Raw genomic sequence first — 23388 nt, 5'->3', positions numbered from 1 at the left:
TCTAGTTCTTGAGGGGGTTTTTTTCTCCTTGACCATGGCAGGCAGCCTGAATAGCCCTGGCTTGTCTGATCTGACACAGATTCTAAATGGGACACCACCAAGGAAGTCCAGGGTTGCGATGCAGAGGAAGGCAATGGCAAATCGCCTCTGAACATCTCTTGCCTTGAAAACCCTATGAGGTTTTGTACTTTGTACAAAAAGCAAGGTGCATCACAATCCTCATTTTAAAGGTTGTCAGGGGAAGGGGGGTTGTCTTCACTGGTCCTAGACAAATTAATTTAATTTTGAAAGTCAAAATCTGTCCTCCCCCCCCCCCCCCCCCGCCCATGTAGCACTACTGTGATCAGGGGAGAGTAGCTGCACTATTTGGAAACTGTATGTTGATGGGGAGGGATCATTGGTCTGCTATGCAAAAACATTCATAGGAGTAAACTTTTCCACTCTAGTGAATGGATGGCTGGGCCCATCCTCTATGACCACTCTATCACACTGTTCATGTACAGCTATAGGCTGCCATATGTGATATATCACCATTTGCATGGCTTGTATGCAGTTCAGATTCCATGCCTGAGATATATATTCCTTATGGCCTTTCCTTCAAGAAATAAAACTTCTGTGTGTAGATAATTGTAGGACAGGAAAATGCAGAGCAATGGATGCTTTCTTGCCCCCCCTTTCCTCTTTTGCTCAGGCCAGTGTCTGTCTCCACAACAAACCTGTGAGTTACTCTAGAGAATGAATAGCCCAAGGTTCCCCTGGCCGTGCATGTCATGGCAAGCAGAGATCTGAGCATGTTTCTCCTCAGGGCTATACCTGCTGACTCAGAATAGTGTAGGATTTGGCTTGCCTGCACACAGCCTTTAGGGTAATCCCCCCACCAAAATAGTCTAGCTCAACTACCCCCAACCTTGCATTCATCACCCTTTGCAACCCTTGTCACAACATGGACTAATTCTCCCATTTTGCTGTAATCTCCTTTTTGATTGCTGGAGAGGACAGCATTGCTTCTCTTCATGGTGTAACATTTGGGGAGGGGAGAGCAACTTCCTAGAGATAGCTACCAAGCCATCTCACTAGTAACATTTAGGTACAAAGTTTAACTCTTCCTGCTATGTGCTTTGTAGAATGCTTTTAATTTGTAATGCCATCTGCTTTTAATGGAACTTTTTAATTTGATTGTGAGAAGGGGAAAGTGGTGGAGGAAGGTAGAAAATGAGGTCAATGGATAGTTTGCAGCTTACCACAGAAGGAGGCAAAGTTTTGAGGGAAGAACAAAATTGTAGAGAGAGTTCATGGGAAGATATGGTTATGGTGTTTATCCCGTTACTTGTAGTAGTAGATGATGATGGGAGAGGGGGGCTGACAGCAGCCAGGGCAGACAGGCACAGAAGCTAGGAGTAGACATGGAGTTGGGGCAATTACTAAAGCTAGGAAGTGGACCAAAGTCGCAGCAACCCAAAATTTGGAGATGCTTCATGGGGTGGAGAATCCTCCGTTGCAGCTAACTGCACTTTGCTGATCCCATTGGATGGGTCCATGCTGTGACAGAAGACCCTGCAACAGCTGCGGCCTCTTGGATTAGGCTGACTGCAGTGGCTTCCATGTTATCTCTGGGGGCCCTGACTTGGAGAGCATGGTGAGACTTGATGCCATCACCATCAGGCCTGTAGCTACTGTGGAGCCCAGGGGGCAGGACCCCACAAACCATTCTTGTTTCACCTTTCTGGCCCCTCCACCATAGCTTGCTGCTCTCCTGCCGGCATCCCCACTCATCTCAGCTTCCCCACTCTCATGCTGGCTTTCCCACACTGGTGCCTCCTTGTTCTGCCTGGCCAGGCTGCCACAACACACTCCCTCCCTCAACAGCAGGGACAGTATCCAAATTCGCCTCCATCTCTATGTACCTCAAGTGGCTCCCTCCCCACCAACAAACATTTCTGGCTACAGCCCTGATCAGTGTATTTATGGCAGCACCCAAGTGCAGTCCATGGGGTTTGGGTCCAGTTAGGTTTGCCAGCTTTGGAAATTCCTGGAGATGTGGGGCAGGGGGGGATGGCTCCACAGAGTTCACTCTCCAAAATTGCCATTTCCTTCAGGGCAATTGAGCTTGGGTGGAGAGCAGCTGTAACTCCGGGAGATTTCCAGGAGAGTTGTTTGACCAGTGTTGGAAAATAGCTGGAGACTTTGGGGGTGGATCCAGGAGCGGGAGGGTTTGGGAAAGGGCCTCAGCATGGTTCAATGCCATAGAGTCCACTCTTCAAAGTAGCCGTTTTCTCCAGGGGAGCTTATCTCTGCCACCTGGAGATCAGTTGTAAAAGCGGGCAGTCTCCAGGCCGCAAAAGGAGACTGACCAATGTAGTGTCCAGCCACCGCCTGGAGGATGGCAACCCTACGGCAGCCCAGCCCGAACCGCTTGGTCTGCGGGCTGAGCCCCAAAAGGCGCGTGAGGCAGAGCGGGCGGAGATCTGCGGCCGGGGTCTGGGTCCATTTTTGCCGGCCCGGCGGAGCGTGTGTGGGTCGGGGCAGGGCGCCCCTGGTGCCCGGAGGCCGCCTGGGCCGAGCCGGAAGAGCAGCGCGCGGCGGGCCAGGAAGGGGGCCGGGCTGGTGGCGCGGCTGCGGCTGCTGCCCCCGGCGGCGCGGCTGGGCATCGCCACTCCCCGCGAGGCTCCGGTCGGGCCGGCCATGGCGGCGCTTCACGGAGCGGCTGCCAAGGCCGGCGCCCCGCCGCAGATCCCGGACACCCGCCGCGAACTGGCCGAGCTGGTCAAGCGCAAGCAGGAGCTGGCGGTGGGTGAAGCGGGGCGGGCGGGAGGTGGCGGGCTGGGCAGGCCTAGGCCGCGGCGGTTGGGCCTCGTCCTCGGGGGAGGCGGGCCGGGCTGGCGAGCGAGGCGGGGCAGGGCAGGGCAGCCTGCTGCTGCTCCGCCACTGAGGCTCCGTCTCCCTTCCCGCCCGGCAGGAGACGCTGGCCAACCTGGAGCGGCAGATCTACGCCTTCGAGGGCAGCTACCTGGAAGACACGCAGATGTACGGCAACATCATCCGCGGCTGGGACCGCTACCTCACCAACCAGAAGTGAGCGCCGACCGAGGGGGCGGGATGGACTTGCACGGAGGAAGAGAGCAATGCAGGGGTTGCCAGCTCAGAATTGGGCAATTCCTGGAGGTTGGGGGTGGAACCTGGAGAAGGCAGCGTTTGGGAAGGGAGGGAGCTCAACAGAGATGTTATGCTGTAGAGTCCACCCTCCAAAGCATTCTGTAGAGCCCACCCTTCAAAGCACCCTCCGCTTGGGGAATTAAACTCTGTCATCTGGAGATCAGGCATAGCTCCAGAAGATCTCCAGGCCCCTCCTGGAGGCTGGCAACTCTCCCCTCCTCCCCTGGCTTGTTTCTGGGCAGGGACTATCAACAGCCAGAGGACCTCCAGTCACTCTCAGGTGTTGTTTCTTCACTTGGGGGACTGCTGGGCACTTTCTCCCCCAGGAAGTTTTCCAGGTCCTTCACCAACATGGTGCACGGGCTTCCTTCTATGTCTCCTTTCTTCACAGCAGTTGTTCTCTGCCTAGGAACTCCAACAGCAAGAACGATAGAAGGAATAGAAAGTTCAAAGAAGCTGAGCGTCTCTTCAGCAAGTCCTCAGTCACCTCGGCCGCTGTGAGTCTCTCCTGTCTGCATTCCCTTCACTTGTGGGAGGCGTTCATAGGACATGTTCTGTGGTGTGTCACACCAAAGACCAGCATTGCTGTTTCTGAGCATTGCCTACATAAGGTTGTCAGTGTCAAAGAAAGTACCACCAACTTCTCCATCACCCTGCTAGGACTTTTTTAGCAAAGGCAGGTTCTGTTGTACTGACAGGAAGGAACCATTGAACTTGCCTGTCTGCTTTCCTGAATGTTTTGGGGGCTCATTGAGGATTCTACAATCTGTCTTCATGTGTGCAGGCAGCAAACCTCTGAAACCCAGTGCTTGAATGCAGCCTTGGCCTTTGTGCCCTTGTGTGTGTGTGTGTGCTTGTGGGGTTTTTTGTCCCTCCAGGGTAACTGGCTGACTACTGTAGGAACCAGGATTGTGGAATAGACAGATCTCTGGTCTGATCCAGCAGGACTGTTCTCATATCCTCCCATTGGAAGTTTACCCATGTATACCATGTTGCTTTTGAACCATGTTCTGCTGTATTACTTTACATTCTATTGGCACTTCTCCATGACCAACTGCTTCTTGCATTGGTTGCCTCTGTCTCCTACTAAATTGTCTGCAGAAGCTGTGATTCTCCTGGAGGCCTCTCCTTTGTGGGATGCAATGGGTATAACCAAGATTCTCAGGATCCTGGATTTTGTGCCAGGAAGCAAATGCCATGTTTGTTTAATGTAGTTAATGTTGCATGTTGTTTGTTATATGCTATTTTTTTTAAAGTGAAGGTTAACTCACAAACAAAACAAGGCAAAATACCAACATAATAATAAAAGTCAACATGAAACCCAACAGCAGTAAAAACCAACAAAAAGCCCCAAACCATTGTGGCTAAAACTTGGGGACAAAACCTCTGGTTTGCTCCAAGGCTTTCTGGAATAAGCTTTCCAGTTGTCTTGGGAAGGCTTGCAATGAATGAGTGAAGAGAATATTCTGGGGCCAGGGCTTGGGGGGTCAGCACAATTTCTTTTGCACAGATCTCTGGTTACTGTACCTGAGGCAGGGCAGGTTACCACTAGGTGGGGGCTCTTAACTGATCTCTAAGCAAGGACAGCAATTTATGAGGCCCAAGCCATTAAGCAAATTAACAGTCACATGAATCAGACCAGTGGTTCATCAGTCAGTATTGTTTACTTAGACAGGCAGCAGCTCTCCAGATTCTCAGGCAGGAGTCTTTCACATCACCTACTGCCTGTTCTTTAAATGCAGATGCTGGGGACTGAACCTGGGACTTTCTGCATACAGATGTTCTACCATTGAGCCATGATCCTTTTCTTAATCCAGTGCTGAAACCTACCAGAAACCTGTGTAGACATGGAATTAACATCTTAATTGCAGCGAGCCCTAGTTAACAATTTGGCTGTTGTGTTCTAGTTTAGATGGAGTTTCTGGACAGTCTTCCAAGGCAACTTCATACTTAGTTTCCCCAGGAAGTGCATGGAGAAGTGAACTGAGTCCATCTGTAGATTTCAGTTCTGCTCACTTTGGTCTTTTTCTGGTTTTCTAGGCAGTCAGCGCCCTGGCAGGAGTTCAAGACCAGCTCATTGAAAAACGTAAGTTGGGTTTCCCCCTCTGCCACCACCACAAGCCAGTCATGCCATTGGTGAGCTTCTTTTCCACACCATACGCTTCTGACCTTTGAGAGAGTGGAGTCAGGATTCCCACAGGTGTGTGCAGTGGCAGTGAAACACTGCTGGCACACTCTCTGAAGCCAGCCCCTCCTGTGCCGAGGAGAGAGCTCAACCTCACATTGTCCAGCACTCTCCATGTTTACTCTGCTTACTCCTCTGGGAACTTTAGAAAGGTTAGAAATATAATTGATTCTAAGCAATATACTTGCCCTTACATGGATAGCCGAGGCTAGCTTGATCCAGTCAAATCTTGGAAGCTAATCAGGGTCAGCCGTGGCCAGTATTTGGTTGGGCAGCCACTAAGGAACTCCAGGGTTGCTACACAGGCAGTGGCAAACCACCTCTGCACATCTCTTGCCTTGAAAACCCTATGAGATCGCCATAAGTCAGCTGCGACTTGACAGCAAAAAACCAACAACAATCAGAGATTTCAACATAGTTGAAAATTCACAGTTTGGTCTGCTTAGCACTTGGTCTGGCCGGAGTATGTCTGGCCGGAGCACTTTGATTTAGGAGGGCTTCTGGAGGAAAGCTTCCATCCCCTGAGCAGCGCATGTCTGGCTTTGTCTCATTCCAGGAGAGCCCGGGAGCGGGACCGAGAGTGACACTTCCCCAGATTTCCACAACCAGGAAAACGAGCCGAGTCAGGAGGAAGCGGAAGAGCTAGATGGTTCCGTTCAAGGTGTCAAGCCTCAGAAAGCCGCTTCTTCCACCTCTTCGGGCAGCCACCATAGTAGCCACAAAAAACGGAAGAACAAAAACCGACACAGGTGAGCTGGTTGGGCAGGTGCGGAACGGAAGGAGGCAGGGCAAGAGTCCTGAGGAAGGACCTTTCTTTTGGAGGTTGCCTGCTGCCTTTTCTCTTGGAGATGGGAGTTGATTGAAAACTCTTCTGATGTCAGGGGAGAAAATGGTAGTGTGAACAGTGGTTGGGGTGGAATAAGCCCACAGAGAGTTGTGTCTTTTAAACAGCAGCACTGGTTTGGAGTCCCTGCACTTACACAAAGAGAGTCTTTCTCTTCTAACTCCTATTGCCGAAGCTGCAGATTAAATTAAATGGCACCTAGCAGGAAATGAGTTCAGCTCTTCGCCATTCATATAAAGGAGAGTCTTTTTAGAATAATGGGTGAAAGGCATCGAACTCATCACAGCAGGAAGCAAACTTGCCTTAGACCCAGACAAAGCCATAAACAGGAAGAAGGTATTTTTTTTAAAAGGCAAGGAGGTCTTTATGTCAATAATGTTGGGAGGCGGACAGAAAACCACAGGTGGTTGGGCCGTTATGTTGGTGCGGTGTCTGAGTCTGACCATTTCTATCGTCCTGGCAGCTGAAACAAACCTGTTCATTATCTCACAAGTTCCAAGTTGCGCCTGATGCTTCCAGCTGGGCACTCTGCCTCCTATGCCCTGATGCCCAGTGGGTGAGGGGTGGTCCCTTTTGTTATCGGTTTCCAAAGTGACAAAGGGTGGGCCATTCTGAATTGGGCTCGGGCTTGCCTGTTTGCCACCAAACTACTGATTCAGAGAAATCAGTAAGCCTGTGTTTTTTTCCTCTTCAGCAGTTGCAGAGCCCTGAGATCAGGATCTGGCCCCTTCCCGCAAATTTTTGAGGGATGGCTTCCACCTCGCCTCCCCTCCTTTCCTTGTGGCTCTTGCTGTGTTTGACTTTCTTGTCTTGGTTTCCCCTACCAAATGACCCACACGCTTCCTTAACCATTTTCAAAATCATACGTGGCCAGAGTGGTCTATTGCTCTCTTTATGGGTTTGTGGCTTTAAAAGCACCCTTGGGTGGCCACTTCCTGTTTCCTGCCTGCTGTCCCTGCAGTTTTTCTCACCTTGCGCCACCCCCCCCCCCCCCCGAAACCCTCCATGATGTCAGACAGAGAGGGCTCTTCAGGCTGGCAGTGGGGATAAGAGCTTTTGGGAGTCAGATTGTGTAGCACCTTGTCCCTGGCTGTCTTGATTTTGGAATAATCTCGCTAGGGTGGCTAATCAACTAATGGATTTAATTCCTTAGTCAATTAATTTCTGTTGCTTTCTTCCTTTCAAATGCTGCCACTCAGTCCGTCTGGCATGTTTGATTATGACTTTGAGTAAGTTTGACTCGACTTTGCTTTTTGTGCTGTGTTGTTAGTGTGCAGACTCCCCCCTCCCTCCTCCTCCCCTCCCTCAGCTCCTCCCTCCTCAGAACGATTCTAACCCATAGTTTATCTGTTTAATTGTAGGTATGTATATTAGGTTAGGCTGGCACGTTTTTTAAAAACAAAAAAACAGACAAAAGCATTAACGGAGGTAATACTTTATTTAATAACTTGGGCAAAAAAAAATCAGTCGGCTTTACTCTTCCGCTTCTTTATGTTGTTTTAAAAAGCAGATAAACTTCTCTTAAGTTTTTTTTAACTGATCTTTTTTCCTGCTTTGCTTTCTAAAGTTGATCAGCTGTACAGGCGTGGTGATTTCCCCCCCCCCCCAATACAAAGCATACCAGGGTCCCTCTTGGGTGACTGTGAATGTCGCTAAATCCTCTTTAACTCAGTAAATGATCTATCTTTTCTTCAGAGCTGTACTGTTAACATGCTAACCTAGTGCATGCCTTGATTCTCTTTGCCTGATTGTGACTGTATGGGTGGAAATTTGCCTTTCTGTGCTGGGTTGGGGTGGGGAATTCTGCTTTGGCCTGGTATGTTGGTGAGTGGGAATGAGCTGACCACCTGCCCTGTAGACCCACTGGGGCTTTGCACCACCCAGGACCTCGATCTGGATTGACCACTCTTTTCTTTTTTTCTTCCCTTGCAGGATTGATCTCAAGCTGAACAAAAAGCCCCGCGCTGTAAGTATCAACCTGGACGTTTTGAATCTTTGGGGCTTTCCTCCTTCAACCTCTGATCCTTTTCTCGGGCTTTCTATCCCAGGCTCCAACACCAGAACCATTGTTTCATTGGCTAGGTTGGGGACTACATGCATCTTTTCTTAGTCAGGAAATGGTTTCCTTAATAAAAAATGCTGTTATTTGCCCTAGAATGTTTCCTTTCAGTGGGTTTGGAGGGACAGCATTGTTATTTATATATTTACGTATTTACTGTATTTACTTCATTTATACCCCGCCTTTCTCCCTGATGGGGGCTCACATTGTTCTCCATTTTAACTTCACAACAACCCTGTGAGGGAGGATAGGCTGAGAGTGTGTGAGTGGCTTACAGTCACTCACTGAGCTTCCATGGCTGAATGTGGATTAAAACATGAGTCTCCCAGATCCTAGTCTGATGCTGTCCCTCCTTGCCTTCCCCCATGTTTTGTTGAAGTGGGGACTTCCATCTGGCTTCCCCAGATCCTAGTCTCTGACAAATACACTACTCTGCCTTTCATTGAGAGCTTAAAGTGTGTGCTCTGTTTCCCAAGCACTAGTTCTGTGCTGAATTTCCTGTTTCTTATATATCACCCCCTTAGATGGGTGAATGGGAGGATCAAGTTAGCTCTCTGTGTAAGCCTCTACACTGACACTTGCCTTCTCTCCTCACCGCAGGACTACTAGGCTTCTCCACAGTGAAACTTCCAGGATTGGTCCCTCTCCCCCACCGTAGTCCAGCCCAAGAGACTGAATAAGCACAATGCCAGCTCCCTCCTAGACCTGCGCACCTACTCTTGCTCGTAGCCCAGACCTGGTGGTGACAATCCCTGGCTTCCTGGTGCGTCTCGCTTCCTCGCTGATCGGAAATAGAAGCCCTCTTCTCATTGGCCACACTTTAGTGCTCCATCACGTGTGTAAAAGAACCCTTGGGAGATGCTCCTGTCGATGTTTCTTCGTGCCACTGCCGCCTCTTGATTGATTTTTTTTTGTCTCATAAATGTTGGGTGGTCATTGGTTGTCTTTTTAAAATAAATCTTGGTATTTAATTTTCCATTTTGTAAAAAAATAAATTGATCCAAATGTTACAGGCCAACAAGAGGGTCAGCCACAAGGTGAGCAACTTTAAACAAAGAGTGGTGCCTTGGTTTAATTCCTCTGGTGCATCTGCTGCAAAGTGGAGAGAAAGGGGCAGGGGTGGGGGCAGCACTTGGGCTGAGCCTGTCTGTAGTCCACTTGCTTGCTTTTTCGGAAATAAAGCACTTAAGCGCACCTGTCTCCTCTGAGCTGAGAGGTGAATCTTCTCCCTGTGACAACCAGGCCTAGGAATGGGCAAGTTAGCGTGAGGCTGGCTGAAGCGGCAGAAGTTCCCCTGTGGGATGACATTTTCAGAGTGTCAGGTTGGAAGAGGGCTCCTAGCCATGCAAATAAGCAATCCAGGTGTCTGTGCATGTGCAGAGTCCTTTGTCTCTCCTTCCTCCTGCTGAGATCAAGCCTGTGTTCTGAGCGTGGCTCGCCTGCAAGTCTCTGAAGGTTCCAGAGGTTGCTCCACCCATCCCGCCAGGCTGATTGCATTCTGCCATCCCATCCTTCAACAGGGAAATGGCTTAGTGAGCACATGCAGTTGTCTTATACTGAATCAGATCCTTGGTCCATCAAGGTCAGTATTGTCAGACTGGCAGCAGCTCTCCAGGTTTTTAGGCAGAAGTGTTTCACATCACCTACTGCCTGGTTCTTTTAAATGGAGATGCTGGGAATTGAACCTGGAACCTTCTGCATGCCAAGCAGATGCTCTACTGCTGAGCCATGGTCCCTTACTAAAATAGAGCTGCCATACTGAATCAAACGAAGTGTCTATTGTCTACTCAGACTGGTGATGGCTTTCCAGGGTCTGGGGCAGAGGTCTCTCACATTACCTGCTTCCTGATCCTTTTGGCTAGTGATGCCGGAGATTGAACCTGGGACCTTCTGCATGCAAAGCAGATGTTCTACCAGTGAGCTACAGCCCTGCCTCTCCCCACCCACAAGCAGTCTGTATCTTCTTCAGTTTCAAAGGGCAGCTGAGAACTGGTAGCACAAACCATACATAACGGGTATGGTTGTAAAAGCATGGAACTGGGAAAATATGTTATCCATTATGGATGGGAAATTCTGGAATGGGCCCAGTGCTGTAGATCTGGATTATATGTAAATAGGAGCCAGGCTGTAGGTTTGCAATATTGGGACTCCTCTTGTTAAGGTTTCACTCACCTTCAGGTGATAGTTCCTATTGGGCAAAGAACTTGTGTGCTTCCCTGGATCAGCAGGCCCTGTAGACAGAACTGACTGGCATAGGGTGGAGACAGGGTGGAAGGAATTAGAGAAGACAAGCAGGGGGGCCTGCAAAATCATGTGTTCATGGGATCCATACTTCCTCCTTATGAGGCTGCTAAAGCTAAGGATTTAGTTCTCCCCAAGCTTTGCAGTGATTTCATTCATGCACATGTGAAATGTGGGGTTTTTTTGTAGCCACTATACAGTCACAATAGGCTGAAGATTCGCATAAAGAGGGAGGGGGTGAGGTCCACAGAAGGAAACTTGGTTGATAGTGGCTTGTACAGTCAGAGCTGAGATGTTCTCCAAGAATCCTGTCCCCTTCAGCTCTGCTCTGCTCCAGAGATTACATGGGAAGGCCTGCTCCCTGCCTGAAGTCCCCACCACCTCTGAATACCTCCACCTGTGGCCTGAGCCAGTTTGGTGTAGTGGTTAAGTGCACAGACTCTTATCTGGGATAACCCAGTTTGATTCCCCACACCACTTGCAGCTGCTGGAATGGCCTTGGGTTAGCCATAGCTCTCATAGGAGTTGTCCTTGAAAGGGCAGCTGCTGTGAGAGCCCTCTCAGCCCCACCCAACTCACAGGGTGTCTGTTGTGGGGGAAGGAGATAAAGGAGATTGTAAGCTGCTCTGGGACTCTGATTCAGAGAGAAGGGCGGGGTATAAATCTGCAGTCTTCTTTTTGAGGTGAGATGCTTTTAGCCCTGGCTAGGAAAACACCAGGTGGTTTATTTCTGCTCTGGTGAATGACATGGGTTAGTAAGACAGTCAATCACAAGCTGAGTTGATGGAAATCCCAACCCAGGCACTGTCCAGGGAAGTGCACAAGTCTTGAGTTTTAGCCCTGAGAACAAAATTTGCATTGCAGTCCCAAGTTTGGTGATGCCCTCTACTTTTTGCAGCAGTTGGTGGCCAGAGGATTCTGATGACCACAGGTGAAAATCTCCATTGAAATGTTTGTCAGCTTCCCTGAAGTAGGGTTGCTTCCTCCTGGAAGTTGCAGAAATTTGGCAGGATCAAGGTTTGTAGAACATGCAGTATGGTTGCCAGCCCTGGGATACTGGCCGGGGTGGGACTTAACCAAATGGCATCTTACAACATCAGTCCAGCTATGTAACTGGAAGTGATTTCACTGCATCAATGGGGCATTCTAGGATTCACAGAGATCTGAGAAACACCACAGGTGAATCCTAGAGCATCTTGTGATGCAAAGACATCACTTCAGGTTATGCAGCTGGAAGTGATGTCATGGCAGGATGCCATTCCCCCCATTTCTCCCCACTGCCTTACTGAACAGTTTGAGGGCAGGGTGCAACCTGGCTGCCCTATCAAGTGCCCAAGGCACAGACGATGGGATAAGGAGTGAGGCCAACAGAAAACATACAGTTCATCTAAGTTGCACAGCTATTCCACATGTCCTATTCATACACGAAAACAGACCACTGATCCAACTTTCTGCCATGCCTACGTGTGATGTGATAATGAACTAAAAGGGTGTCGAATAAGTGAGAGCACTGCGGTGTGCATATTTGCTCATACATTCTGGAAAACAATTCATCCCTTTAACTGATCGAAAATGCTCCATCTGCAGTCTTCTAGATCCAACAAGTAGGCCCAGAATATTAGGGGTCTAGGCTCCCATGCACCCCCTTCTGTTTGTGTCTAGGGAACTGGAGCTATAGGAACCAGCCAGCTTTTCATGGGGGTTGTAGCTTTTGTGAACCACCAAAGAAAAGCAACTTCAAAGTATGTGTTATTTTTAAAAGTCTCTTTCGTAGTAATAAACAAGGGACTCTTGCTTTTTTAAAATGCAAACTTTAGCTTCCCAGTTCTATAATGCTCAGCTCTTTCTATGAGCGAGGGCTCCCACTGCTAGCACACTAGGTGCTGATACACATGTGAAGGGAAAATATGCCACATCAGTTGGAGGGCAGAAATACCTTTATCTCCAACCCTGCCCCCAAAGAATGATCTTTCTTAAGGATCAAAACTTCCCAGAATTCTAAGTGCATCTTCAGAGCCCCCCTGGGGACCATGCTATGGATATGAAAGTTTACGGCAGTTGAAAAGGGGGGGGGGGGCAACACTAGCAAGGAGGAAAGTCCCTGCAAAGATTGAATGTCATTGTGCAAAATCTACAGGAATCCTACAGCACCCTCTGTTTACCCATTGTTCCAGTTGGTTCCTTGGTGCTGTGGGGAATCCTGCCAGTAGGTGGCACCCACATTCTGTTCTGAAGTTTTGATCTGATTTCTTGCTAATAAGCTTCCAAATTGGTCAGGGAAACTCACACTGTGGGGGTTGATGGGGACACAGCAAAGCCTGCTTCTGGAAAAAGATCCGGATGGGGGTGGGAGGCAAATATGTTCCCCCTTTGCATGAATGGTCAATTCTGAGCATTTTACATATAAAGTTTGAGTGCAAGAGAGAATGAAAAGAGTTAAATGTTTCCTGCACTGGCAAACTGCTCTGTTTCCCAAAATCAGATTGATTTCAATTCCGGATAGCTTGCACTGTGAAGAAAGATTCTGGGAAGAACTTTAAAAACTTGAAAATCTTTGGGCAAAAGTTAAAGTGACTTTTGTAATATCTAGAACAGCACAAATGCCATTGTAAGGATAAATCAAATGAATACAGTAAAGTTCTGTCCAGATGACCAGTGCTATGTCAGAAATAGGACAAGCACGAAACTTTGGTGAAACCATGAAAGGGGTGGAGGTTTGTTTCTATGATGAAGGATGCTCTGACTTCCTGTTCTGTCTCCACAGGAAGTGTGGCCAAGTGATCTTGGTGTGTGGAAGGAATCTCCCTGGGAGATGTTTTTGCATTTTTAATTTTTTTTTTTAGGTTTTGAGGGTCAAAGCAGAAGTCTATGTCAGCCAAGCACTTGCCTTGTGCCAAATGTGGCCCATTTTGGCCTGCAGAACCCAAGAGACCTTTCATTTTACTCTCTTTAAAAATAATTGGCACTCACAGTCTTCATCCTGCGTTGAGTTCTACACACTGCCTTAAAGTTTGCTCTCCATTCCTCCTTTCAATGAGATTGTGCATTTGAACAGACCCTTCATGTCCCTCTCCTTCCAAAGACACAGAGTTCCTGGGCCAGTCAGAACCTGCCTGCTGTGAGGAACAAAGCTGGGGGCAGGCAGACTGTGTCAATGTGAAACAAGCTGGCCAAAGGACCATAGCTCTCAGTGGGGACACTGGCAGGTCTTGGAACAGCGCTAGGACAAAGAACCACGAGGGTTCTATGGAGGAAAGTGTGTTGGCAACATAGGCAGACCTGATTGTCCCCAACCATTTGGTGCTTGCAGAAGTCCTCTCTGCTGAAACTATCAGTTGGAGTAAGGATCAGGACTAGGGAAGAGAATGACTCTGCATGCTGAAACCAGTCCCCTGGGGTGGAAAAGGTAAATGCCAGAGAAAGGGCCAAAAGGGTGCAGCATACTCTTCTCAGCTCTGGATGAAGAAATACTTGGAGAATGGAGATTTTTATGGGGGGAGGGATGAAACTGGGGGAGGGTGGGGTTTGGGGAGGGGAGGGTACAGGGTACAATGCTATGAAGTCCACCTTCCAAAGCAGTGATTTCTTCCCTGGGGGGCGGGGCAGGAATGTGCTTCCCTTTTTATTGTAGGAGCCAGTATTATTGTAAGAGTTTTAATAGTTTTAATTTATGAATACTGTTGTACTCACTCTGAGCCCTGTTGTACAAGGGAGGGAGGGCTATAAATCTAATAAACAAATTGATCCCTGTTGCCTGGAGATCAGTTGTAAAAGCGGGAGATCTCCAGGCCCCAATTTGAGATTGGCCAAACTAGTATAGCAGTTAGTATGTTAAAGAAAGATCAGGGATATCTGAGTTCAATTTCCCCACTTTGCCAGGGAAGTCTACTGGGGGACCTTGGTCCTGATTCCCTTTCTCAGCCTGGTGATGGTGGAAAGTGCCATTAAGTTGCAGCCAACTTATAGCAACCCCACAGGGTTTCTGAGGCAAGAGACGAACAGAGGTTGCTTGCCATTGCCTTCCTCTGTAGCAAGCCTGAACATCCTTGGTGGTGTCGTATCTAAGTATTAACCAGGGCCGACCCTGTTTAGCTTCCTAACCTACCTCAAAGGGTGCTTATTGTAAAGATAAAGTGGAGGAGGGGAGAATGCTGCAAGCTGCTTTGAGTCCCTATTGGGAAGAAAAGTGGAGTTATAACTTTCTAAATATAACTTAAACAAAACTATTCATGATATATTACATTATACATATATTATACACACACACACACACACACACACACATATATATATATATATATTCTCATGGAATACTCTCATATTACTATGCTAATATATAATGTCATGCCATGTTTTGGCTAAACTATTCTTCTTACATATTTGTACACTGAATAATATATTCAGTACCCGTATTAGTAAAACTGCCAATGTATTGTGTATTTATTTAATATATGATTCTGCCCTTTTCCTCATCCCCCTTTTCCCCTGCTGTATCCCTACTGAGAATTCAAAATAAAAATTTAGTATTAAAAACTATTAACAGGGAACAGGCATATTTATTATCAACTTATTATTAAAGTAAAAAGAAAAGATAGTCTCCTGTGCAAAGCACCGGGTCTGTACTGACCCATGGACATTTTCTTGGCATATTTTTATGGGGTGGTTTGCCATTGCCTTCCCCAGTCATATTCTACACTTTACCCCCAGCAAGCTGAGTACTTATTTTACCGACCTCGGAAGGATGAAAGGATGGGAAACTTGCAACTTATTAGCTTGATAGTAATACAGCAATATGGAGGTGGCGCAGCATGGTAAAGCTGCAGTACTGCAGTCAGAGCCCTCTGTTCACGACCTGAGTTCGATCCCAGTGGAAGCTGGTTCAGGTAGCTGGCTCCAGGTTGACTCAGCCTTCCATCCTTCCGAGGTCAGTAAAATGAATACCCAACTTGCTGGGGGGAAAGTGTAGCTGACTGGGGAAAGCAATGACAAACCACCTCATAAAAAGTCTGCCATGAAAACGTGAAAGCAACGTCACCCCTCAGTCGAAAACAACTGGTGATTGCACAGGGGACTACCTTTACCTTTTTACAATAATATTAAGCAATATTTTTTTCTTGCACACAGGATTATACCTAGGATGGATGCTTTGTAAACAAAGAGTATAATTCAGTGAAATGAAGAATGTTTAAAAATTCCAGTTTTGTAAGCTTTCATGGAAGAAATGAAATTAATAAGAAACAAATAAAATCATGTTTAAGTTTGGGTATCTCAAGCCCTGAAATTATAGGCATATAGTGGGCAGAACTGTTGGAGGAACTGTGAAGTTAAGACAGCTTACAAAACTTTGTAAAAAATTACTCTGCCATGATAGGGATGCCAACTTCCAGGTGGGACCTGAGGATCCCCTGGAATTACAGCTCATCTCCAGACTACAGAGATCAGTTCCCCCGAAGAAAATAGAAGCTTTGGAGGGTGGACTCTGTGGCACTGTACCCCACTGAGCTCCACATCCTCCCCAGGTTCCATCCACAAATCTCCAGGAGTTTTCCAGCCTGGATCTGGCAACCCTAGCTCCCCATCCCCCACTAGTGGCCAGGCAGGACCTGGTAACACTACACGATAAAGAATGGATGTGCTTTTCATAGGATAGATTTCATTGTTAGCATAAGCAGGCCTGACATTGCAATCACTTATAAACTCAGCTGGTTATATTCCCTGAAGAGTTACACGTAGGCAGTTTCCTCATTGTTCCAATAGGCAGAGATAATGTCCTTGAGAGAAAAAGAGTCACTCAGCCAGTGAAAACTAGTTTCTGTTGTTTCTTATGAACAGTTTGGTCTTCTGCCAAAATACATCCCAGAAGAAAGAATAACGTACGTGATTATTTTCATTAAACTTAGTGTGTCTTGTGCATGCCCAGAGGAATGTCATGCTTTGGGTGGTGAGAAATCAGATGATTAAGCAGAGGCGTGATATTTTACATGTTAGCCCACACTATGTAAGTTTTGACGTAGGGATGTATCAGATCTGGAATTCAGTGAAGCTGTTTCCCTCTTTTTTTAAAAAAAAAAATGAAGACTCTAGGTAAGAGGCTTAACAGTCTAATTCATTCTTAGATCAGGTTCAGGCAGAGAAATGTCATGCATACTCATATAATTTTAATTGCCTTTTTCTATGCCAGATGTTCTCTGTGTTACTAGTAACCTTTCACCTAACTGCAGCTAGAATTATTATCTTTCAATAAACCTGGGAACAAAAATAACAGACCTGGTCTTCCCTTAAAGGCAAAAGGCTTGAGTCCTGTGAAAAGTGAAAATTCAATGGAGAGGCTCAGTGGTAGAGCATCTGCCTGGCTCAGTGGTAGAGCATCTGCTTGGGAAGCAGAAGGTCCCAGGTTCAATTCCTGGCATCTCCAAAAAAGGGTCCAGGCAAATAGGTACGAAAAGCCTCAGCTTGAGACCCTGGAGAGCCGCTGCCAGTCTGAGAAGATAATACTAACTTTGATGGACCAAAGGTCTGATTCAGTATAAGGCAGCTTCATATGTTCAAAGAAATATTCACTTATCACATGGTACAGTGATTTTTAGAGGTTAGTGCATTGCTTTAATTCAACCAAAGAGGCTATTAGTTTCCACAGGAATATTTTAGTCATGTGCCCTCATAATCTCAGCTCTGTTTTAAACAAATGTCCATCTTCATGTATCCACAGCACTCTTCAACATGGAAATTGTCTTCTGACTATGAGTGGGTGGGCTGTGACTATGTAATGGTGAGGTGGTTAAAGTGTTTGACTAGGATCTGGAAAGGCCAGGTTCAAATCCCATTCTGACATGGAAACTCAATGAGTGACCTGAGGCCAGTCACATGCTCTCAGCTCAGCCTGAGCTCTCTTCACAGGGCTGTTGTGAGGATAAAATGGAGGATAAGCTCCTTTGAGTTCCCATGGGGAGAAAGGTGTATAAATGATAAATAAACAAAAAAAAAATGCTGTCTGCACATACTCTAAGTCTGTGATGGTTATTGGTTCAACAAAAAATAATTACTCCCTGTGGTGGGCATCCAAAGGACTTCTCACAAAACTCACTGGTTTTTTTTTCCCTCTTTCTGTCCCATTCAGTTTCATGCCTATCTCACTGCTCCAGGATTCCTAGCAGGAAATTAAAAAGAACATAAACCAGGGTTGAGGGGCTAAGGCCCTGAGTATAAACCACCCAAGTCTAAAACAATTGCTGAGGTAAAACTGACCAGCATTAATGGTTTCTTCTAAAAAGTGAACAGCAACAAAGTTTATTTTGAAAAATACACAGCTTGAGTTAAACATCCCATTAAAGCTCTTGTAAAAATCAAGCCCAAAGCTTCTCCACCTTCAAATCTTCTCACTCCAACTTCTCCCTGCCAGCCCCAAACTCCCTCAGTTCAGGCCTCATGGTGGATTTAGAGCACTGCTCAACAGCTGCTTTGCCTCTGAGGCAACGTTCTTAGCTTTACTTGTCACTATCTCTCTCTTTTACACACAAACACACAATTCAAACAAGGGAGGACATGTAGGGTTGCCAATCCCCAGGTGGGGGCAGGGGATCCCCCAGTTTGGAGGCCCTCCTCCCGCTTCAGGGTCGTCAGAAAGCGGGGGGAGGGGAGGGAAATGTCTGCTGGGAACTCTATTATTCCCTATGGAGATTTATTCCCATAGAAAATCATGGAGAATTGATCCACGGGTATCTGGGGCTCTGGAGGGGATGTTTTTTGGGGTAGAGGCACCAAATTTTCAGTATAGCATCTAGTGCATCTCTCCAAAATACCCCCCAAGTTTCAAAAAGATTGGACCAGGGGGTCCAATTCTATGAGCCCCAAAAGAAGGTGCCCCTATCCTTCATTATTTCCTATGGAAGGAAGGAATTGAAAAGGTGTGCCATCCCTTTAAATGTGATGGCCAGAACTCCCTTTGGAGTTCAATGATGCTTGTCACAGCCTTGATCTTGGTTCCACCCCTAATGTCTCCTGGCTCCACCCCCAAAGTCCCCACATATTTCTTGAATTGGACTTTGCAACCCTAAGGACATGTCAGTCTTTCCATGTCTGGATCATCTGCAGCAGAGAGGCAGGGTGTGATGCAATCTACTAGCAGTTGCTTCCTCCATGGCCAGAACAGGTGAGTCATGAGAGGGCATGAAGTATCTTGTTCGGTGAGTAGCTGCTGAGAATGGGATGAGCTGCAGGCCCTGGAAACAGGGAGGTGATGCTGAGAAGTACCATACTGGCCTAGAGCAAAACTGTGATGGTATAACCAGACAGCCAAAGATACAACTGGCTGGTCTCGCTCTGGGGACAAATTGCAAACACACTGCAGCAGCAAGTGGGCCTTTCCAGCAGTTGTGTTCACACTCATCTGTTGCTGTCTTCTCTTCCTCACTCCAGTGGGGAGAAAGGTCGCTATAAATGAATAAATAAACAAACCTATCAACCTTCACAGAGGGTTTAAGGTTGTGCCTTCTCCTAATCACAGCGTGATTGCAGACTTTTTGGCCAGAAAACGTGGACGTGGACACTTAAAAGTGTCGGACTTTATATTTTAGGAAAATTCCTAATCTTTGTATGTTTTGGTTAATGGGTTTCTCCTTAGTTATTTTGGATTCTGCTATAGGCTTCCCAACCCTCCCGCCCTGGCGGGGGACCCCAGGATTTCCAGCCTCTTCCCCCGCTCCCCAAGAAAACGGAAGCGGGGGGAGGGGGGAAATGGCGCCAAAGAGCGTGGCGAGCTGCCCCATCTCGGAGCAGGCGACACTGCTGCGCTGCCGCCTCATTCGCCTCGCCCCCTCCTCTTTTTTCCCTATCTCGTGACACCTTGTAAACCAATCACATTCGAAATAGAATCGTCCGCTCAACCCTCGCCCCCTTTCATTGCAGTCTGCTAGAGACGGGTTTACCCGCTTAACAAAACTTACCCGCCATTTTAACGGCTTTTTAAACTCGCTGGACTTGCCTGATCGCTGTCAATCAGAATATCACCAACAGCCACTTCCAGCTTGTGTGTGACTCAGGAATGGGAGGAGTTTCTCTTTACTATTCCCACCTTTTCCGGAGCAAATAAACCTCATCTAAAAGGATGCTAGCGGAAGGAGGGAAACGTGAGCGAAGCAACCGTTGTCAAGACAACAAGCAGAGTACGCGAGGTATCAGAGTGCTTGTGCGGTGGAGTGGGAGGGCAACCAAAGGACTGAGGCTCAAAATGCAGTTTGTGGCGGAGGTGTTGACGAGCAGAGACGTAAAACTGTCGCCGCCGTGTAGGGTTGCCAACCTCCCGGTGCCAGTAAGTTATCAGGTGGGCCTGGGCTGGATGGAAAGTTGTGGGGGGTTGCTGGTAAGTTTGGGGGGGGGATCCCAGAGGCCCCATTCGCTAGGGTTGCTGCCCCTTTAAATGTGATGGCCAGAACTCCCTTGGAATTCAATTATGCTTGTCACGCCCTTGCTCCTAGCTCTACCCTAGTGTCTCCTGGCTCCACCCCCAAAGACTCCTGGCTCTACCCCCAAAGTCCACAAATATTTCTGGAATTGGACTTGGCAATCCTATTCTGCTATGGGGTCACCTTGGTAGGAGGAAACCCCTCCAGCTTAGAATCTAAGGAGGGGGAGGTGTGGAGAAACACCATTTTAGGCCTGTGCTTGTCTGGGAGTTGGCTAGAGGAGTCTATACAACTCTAGGCAAGGCTTTGGCCTAGTCTATTCCTCCTTCCCCCTCCCCTCCTGTCTGGAAGCAGCACTTCTGAGGAGGCCTCCTAGAGAGACAGGAAGTCTTTCTGGATGATTTCCCAGAAGGCTGCAGGAGGCAAAACCAGTTCTTGTGGGGGGGGGGGGACTGGGTTTTATATTAGAGGTTTTTTGGAGGGAAACGGGCAGCTAAAAGTTGTCAGGGGAAGCTGACAGTCAGTTGAGTTTGTGTCTTGGTGACTGGTGAATGGGTTCTGGATGGTATGGTCAGGGCCAGTTATATATTAGGGAAAGAAGAAGCATTTATCCCTGCAATCATTTATTACTTCTGTTCACCCTGTATTTAAAAATGCCTGTATATAGTTATAAATTTTAAATAAATATTTTATCTGTTTAAAAAGGTAGTCCCTCTGTACCACATAGGTTCCCCAACCGCCTTAGACCACGCTACTGCAAGAGGGGAGTCCAGGAAAGGGGGAAGGCATACAGTTCGCAAGGGTGCCAATCTCCAGGGGTCTCCCAAAGGACTTTGGTCTCTGTCATAACCAGGTGCTGGGTTGCCAGAGGACCTTGAGGCCAGGCCTCAGAACTAGCAAGGGGGATTGGGAGTCCTGTTCCTCTTGGTCAGGAACCCCTAAATTGAACAGGTGGTGGCAGCGTGCCCTAGTGGGAAGAGGATAAGCTCCCTCCAGGAATTGGCAACTCAAAAGGAAGTTGACTGGACCGGGTCTGAAGGCAGAATCGGGATGGTTCCATCACAGGGGACTACCTTGCTCGGGCCTCAGAATGTTTTTGGGCAGGCCTGAAAAATAAAATGCGCAATGCTGGTTTGCAGGATGGAGCTTGGCTTGGATGGCCAAATGCAGAAAGGAAAACTTTCTGTGCTTCAGAATGGCTTCTGGGCTGCAGGATGTACTCCCCATAGCTAGATCTACGCAGTCTGGTTCTGAAGAAAGCATCCTCTAAAGGTCACTAGAGAGAAGGCAAGGATTCCAAAACCTACACTGGAACTTCTTCCACAATAAATTGGGGGTTCTTAACACGCATATCAGCCTCAGAGCTCTAGTGTTTTCATTGAGGTGGAGCAATCACATACATAGTCACAAACTGTAGTGGCTATTCTGCTCCCAGTTGGTTTTCCAGTTCCTGAGTTTTCCCCTTCACAGCCATCATGATAAGAAAAATTTCAAGATATTTTTTGCTCTTGGAACTTATTTATTTTATTCTTTTGATTTCTCTTCTGCCCTCCCCTGCTTTTGTGGGGTTCAGAGCAGATTACATTATATAATCAGTTTAAAATACTGTTAAAAACATAAATTCAGGTATGTACAATTAATCCGATGGCATATAACACTATCACCCTCCCAGGGGAAGAAAAAAGGGAGGGGGGGGAGACGAGGCAGGAAGAACTATATCGATAGGAATTCCCCTGGACTTACCTGTACACTTGGCAGAGCATCTGTTTTACAGCCTTGTGGAACTGAACTACCGTAAGTCCTGCAGGGCCCAGATCTCACTCAGAAGTGCATTCCACCAAACTGAGGCTACCACTAGTTGAGGCTAGATGAGTATTCATTGGCCCTGTACCATCAGTGTGTTACTTGAAGACTAGTGCTCTTTGGGAAATCTGCCAGGAGAGGTAGTCCTGAAGCTATGTTGGTCCCAGACGGTAAAGGGCTTTAAAGGTCAAAAACAACATCTTAAATTTGATCTGGTATTCAATCTGGAGCTAGTATAGCTGGCAGAGCACTAGTTGGATACAGGCTCTAACAGGGGTTCCTGTCAGGATGTGGACTGCTGCATTTTAAGTTGAAGTTGCCAGTTGAAATTCCCAGGTCATTTTCATGGGTAGCTCTATGTAGAGTGAGTTACAGTAATCTAGTCTGGAAGTGATCATTGCATGGATCACAGTGGCTAAATCAGGGTGAGATAGGAAGGGAGCCAGTTGCTGGACCTGACATAGAAAAATGCTGATCTGGCCACATTTGTGATCTGGGCCTCCACTGACAAGGAAATATGAAGAACCACACCTGACCCCACCATTGGTGCTGGTGTTAAAGAAGCATTGTCCAGAGTTGGAAGCTGGGTGTCTAATCTCAAGTCTCCCTTCTTTAGCCACAGGATCTCCAGCTTGCTCTGTTTCAGTCATCTGACCATGGTCTCCAATCCCTTTGCCAGATTTTCTGGGGTGGCATCTGGCTGGCTGCCCATCAACTAATATAGCTGGAGTCATCAGCATGCTGGTGACAACCCAGCAAAACTGCACCAGCTGGGTGAGAGGATGCATATAGATGTTAGATAGCACTGGGGAAAGAATGGCCCCCAAACTTGTAAAAAATTCCACCACACACACCCTGGGTGTCAGTTCAGATCTCCATTAACTATGTGTAAATCAAATTCCCTATCTGTAAAACAGAAACAATAGCATAGCATGCAGGAATTAGGGTTGCCAGCTTCCAGGTGGGGCCTGGAGATCTGCTTTTACAGCTGGCAAGAGGTCAGCTCCCCTGAAAAATATGGCTGCTTTGAAGGGTGGCCTCTATTGTGAAGCCCCTCCCCAAACCCTGCCCTCTCCCGGATCCACCACCAAAATCTCCAGGTATTTTCTAACACAGACCTGGTAACCCTGGTTTGCACACTGGAACATATGAACAAATGAAGCTGCCTTATACTGAATCAGACCCTCGGTCCATCAAAGTCAGTATTGTCTACTCAGACTGGCAGCGGCTCTCCAGGGTCTCAAGCTGAGGTTTTTCACACCAATTTGCCTGGAGCCTTTTAGTTTGAGATGCTGGGGATTGAACCTGGGACCTTCTTACCAAGCAAATGCTCTATTGCTGAGCCACCGTCCCTCCCCTAAAGTTGAAGACTATTAATAAATGTCTCAGTTTAGCTTAGAACTGAATCCAGTGGTACCTTTAAAACTAGCAAAGTTTAATTCTGGGTATAAGATTTCATGTGCATGTACACAAAGCTTCCTAGGCATTCCTTAGGAAAGGAAAGATCCCCTGTGCAAGCAACCATCATTTCTGACTCTGGGGTGACGTTGCTTTCACAATGTTTTCACGGCAGACCTTTTACGGGGTGGTTTGCCATTGTTTTCTCCAGTCATCTACACTTTCCCCCCAGCAAGCTGGGTACTCATTTTACCTACCTCAGAAGGATGGAAGGCTGAGTCAACCTTGAGCCAGCTACCTGGAA

At 47.4% G+C, this 23388-nt stretch overlaps 1 protein-coding gene across 4 annotated transcripts; it reads left to right on the top strand.

The window, feature by feature from the left end:
• The first annotated feature begins 2600 nt into the window (after positions 1–2600).
• Positions 2601–9217, top strand: MEAF6 (MYST/Esa1 associated factor 6). Of its 4 annotated transcripts, none has more exons than XR_009556352.1 (8): positions 2601–2787; positions 2957–3072; positions 3545–3650; positions 5194–5239; positions 5895–6087; positions 7544–7610; positions 8115–8148; positions 8842–9217. XR_009556352.1 is itself a non-coding variant. In XM_060258166.1 (8 exons), the coding sequence occupies exons 1-8, from the start codon at positions 2683–2685 to the stop codon at positions 8848–8850; spliced, it is 639 nt and encodes a 212-aa protein (XP_060114149.1). In that variant the 5' UTR covers positions 2601–2682; the 3' UTR covers positions 8851–9217. The 4 variants fall into 4 exon arrangements, 3 of the variants coding, with proteins under 3 accessions (XP_060114149.1, XP_060114151.1, XP_060114150.1); XM_060258166.1 differs by lacking the exon at positions 7544–7610 and adding an exon at positions 7382–7411; XM_060258168.1 differs by lacking the exon at positions 7544–7610 and having other exon boundaries at positions 3563–3650.
• Positions 9218–23388: the final 14171 nt, after the last annotated feature.

The sequence above is a fragment of the Heteronotia binoei genome, chromosome 17, assembly GCF_032191835.1.
Source record: "Heteronotia binoei isolate CCM8104 ecotype False Entrance Well chromosome 17, APGP_CSIRO_Hbin_v1, whole genome shotgun sequence".
Lineage (NCBI taxonomy): Eukaryota > Metazoa > Chordata > Lepidosauria > Squamata > Gekkonidae > Heteronotia > Heteronotia binoei.
This window is presented reverse-complemented; position numbering and strand designations above follow the sequence as displayed.

Excerpts from the sequence above, each read along its gene's own strand:
- MEAF6 (XM_060258166.1), top strand. The coding sequence starts at position 2,683 with ATGGCGGCGCTTCACGGAGCGGCTGCCAAGGCCGGCGCCCCGCCGCAG. Across the intron at positions 3,651-5,193 it reads CCTCAGTCACCTCGGCCGCT|GCAGTCAGCGCCCTGGCAGG; the intron begins GTGAGTCTCTCC and ends CTGGTTTTCTAG. Across the intron at positions 5,240-5,894 it reads AGACCAGCTCATTGAAAAAC|GAGAGCCCGGGAGCGGGACC; the intron begins GTAAGTTGGGTT and ends GTCTCATTCCAG.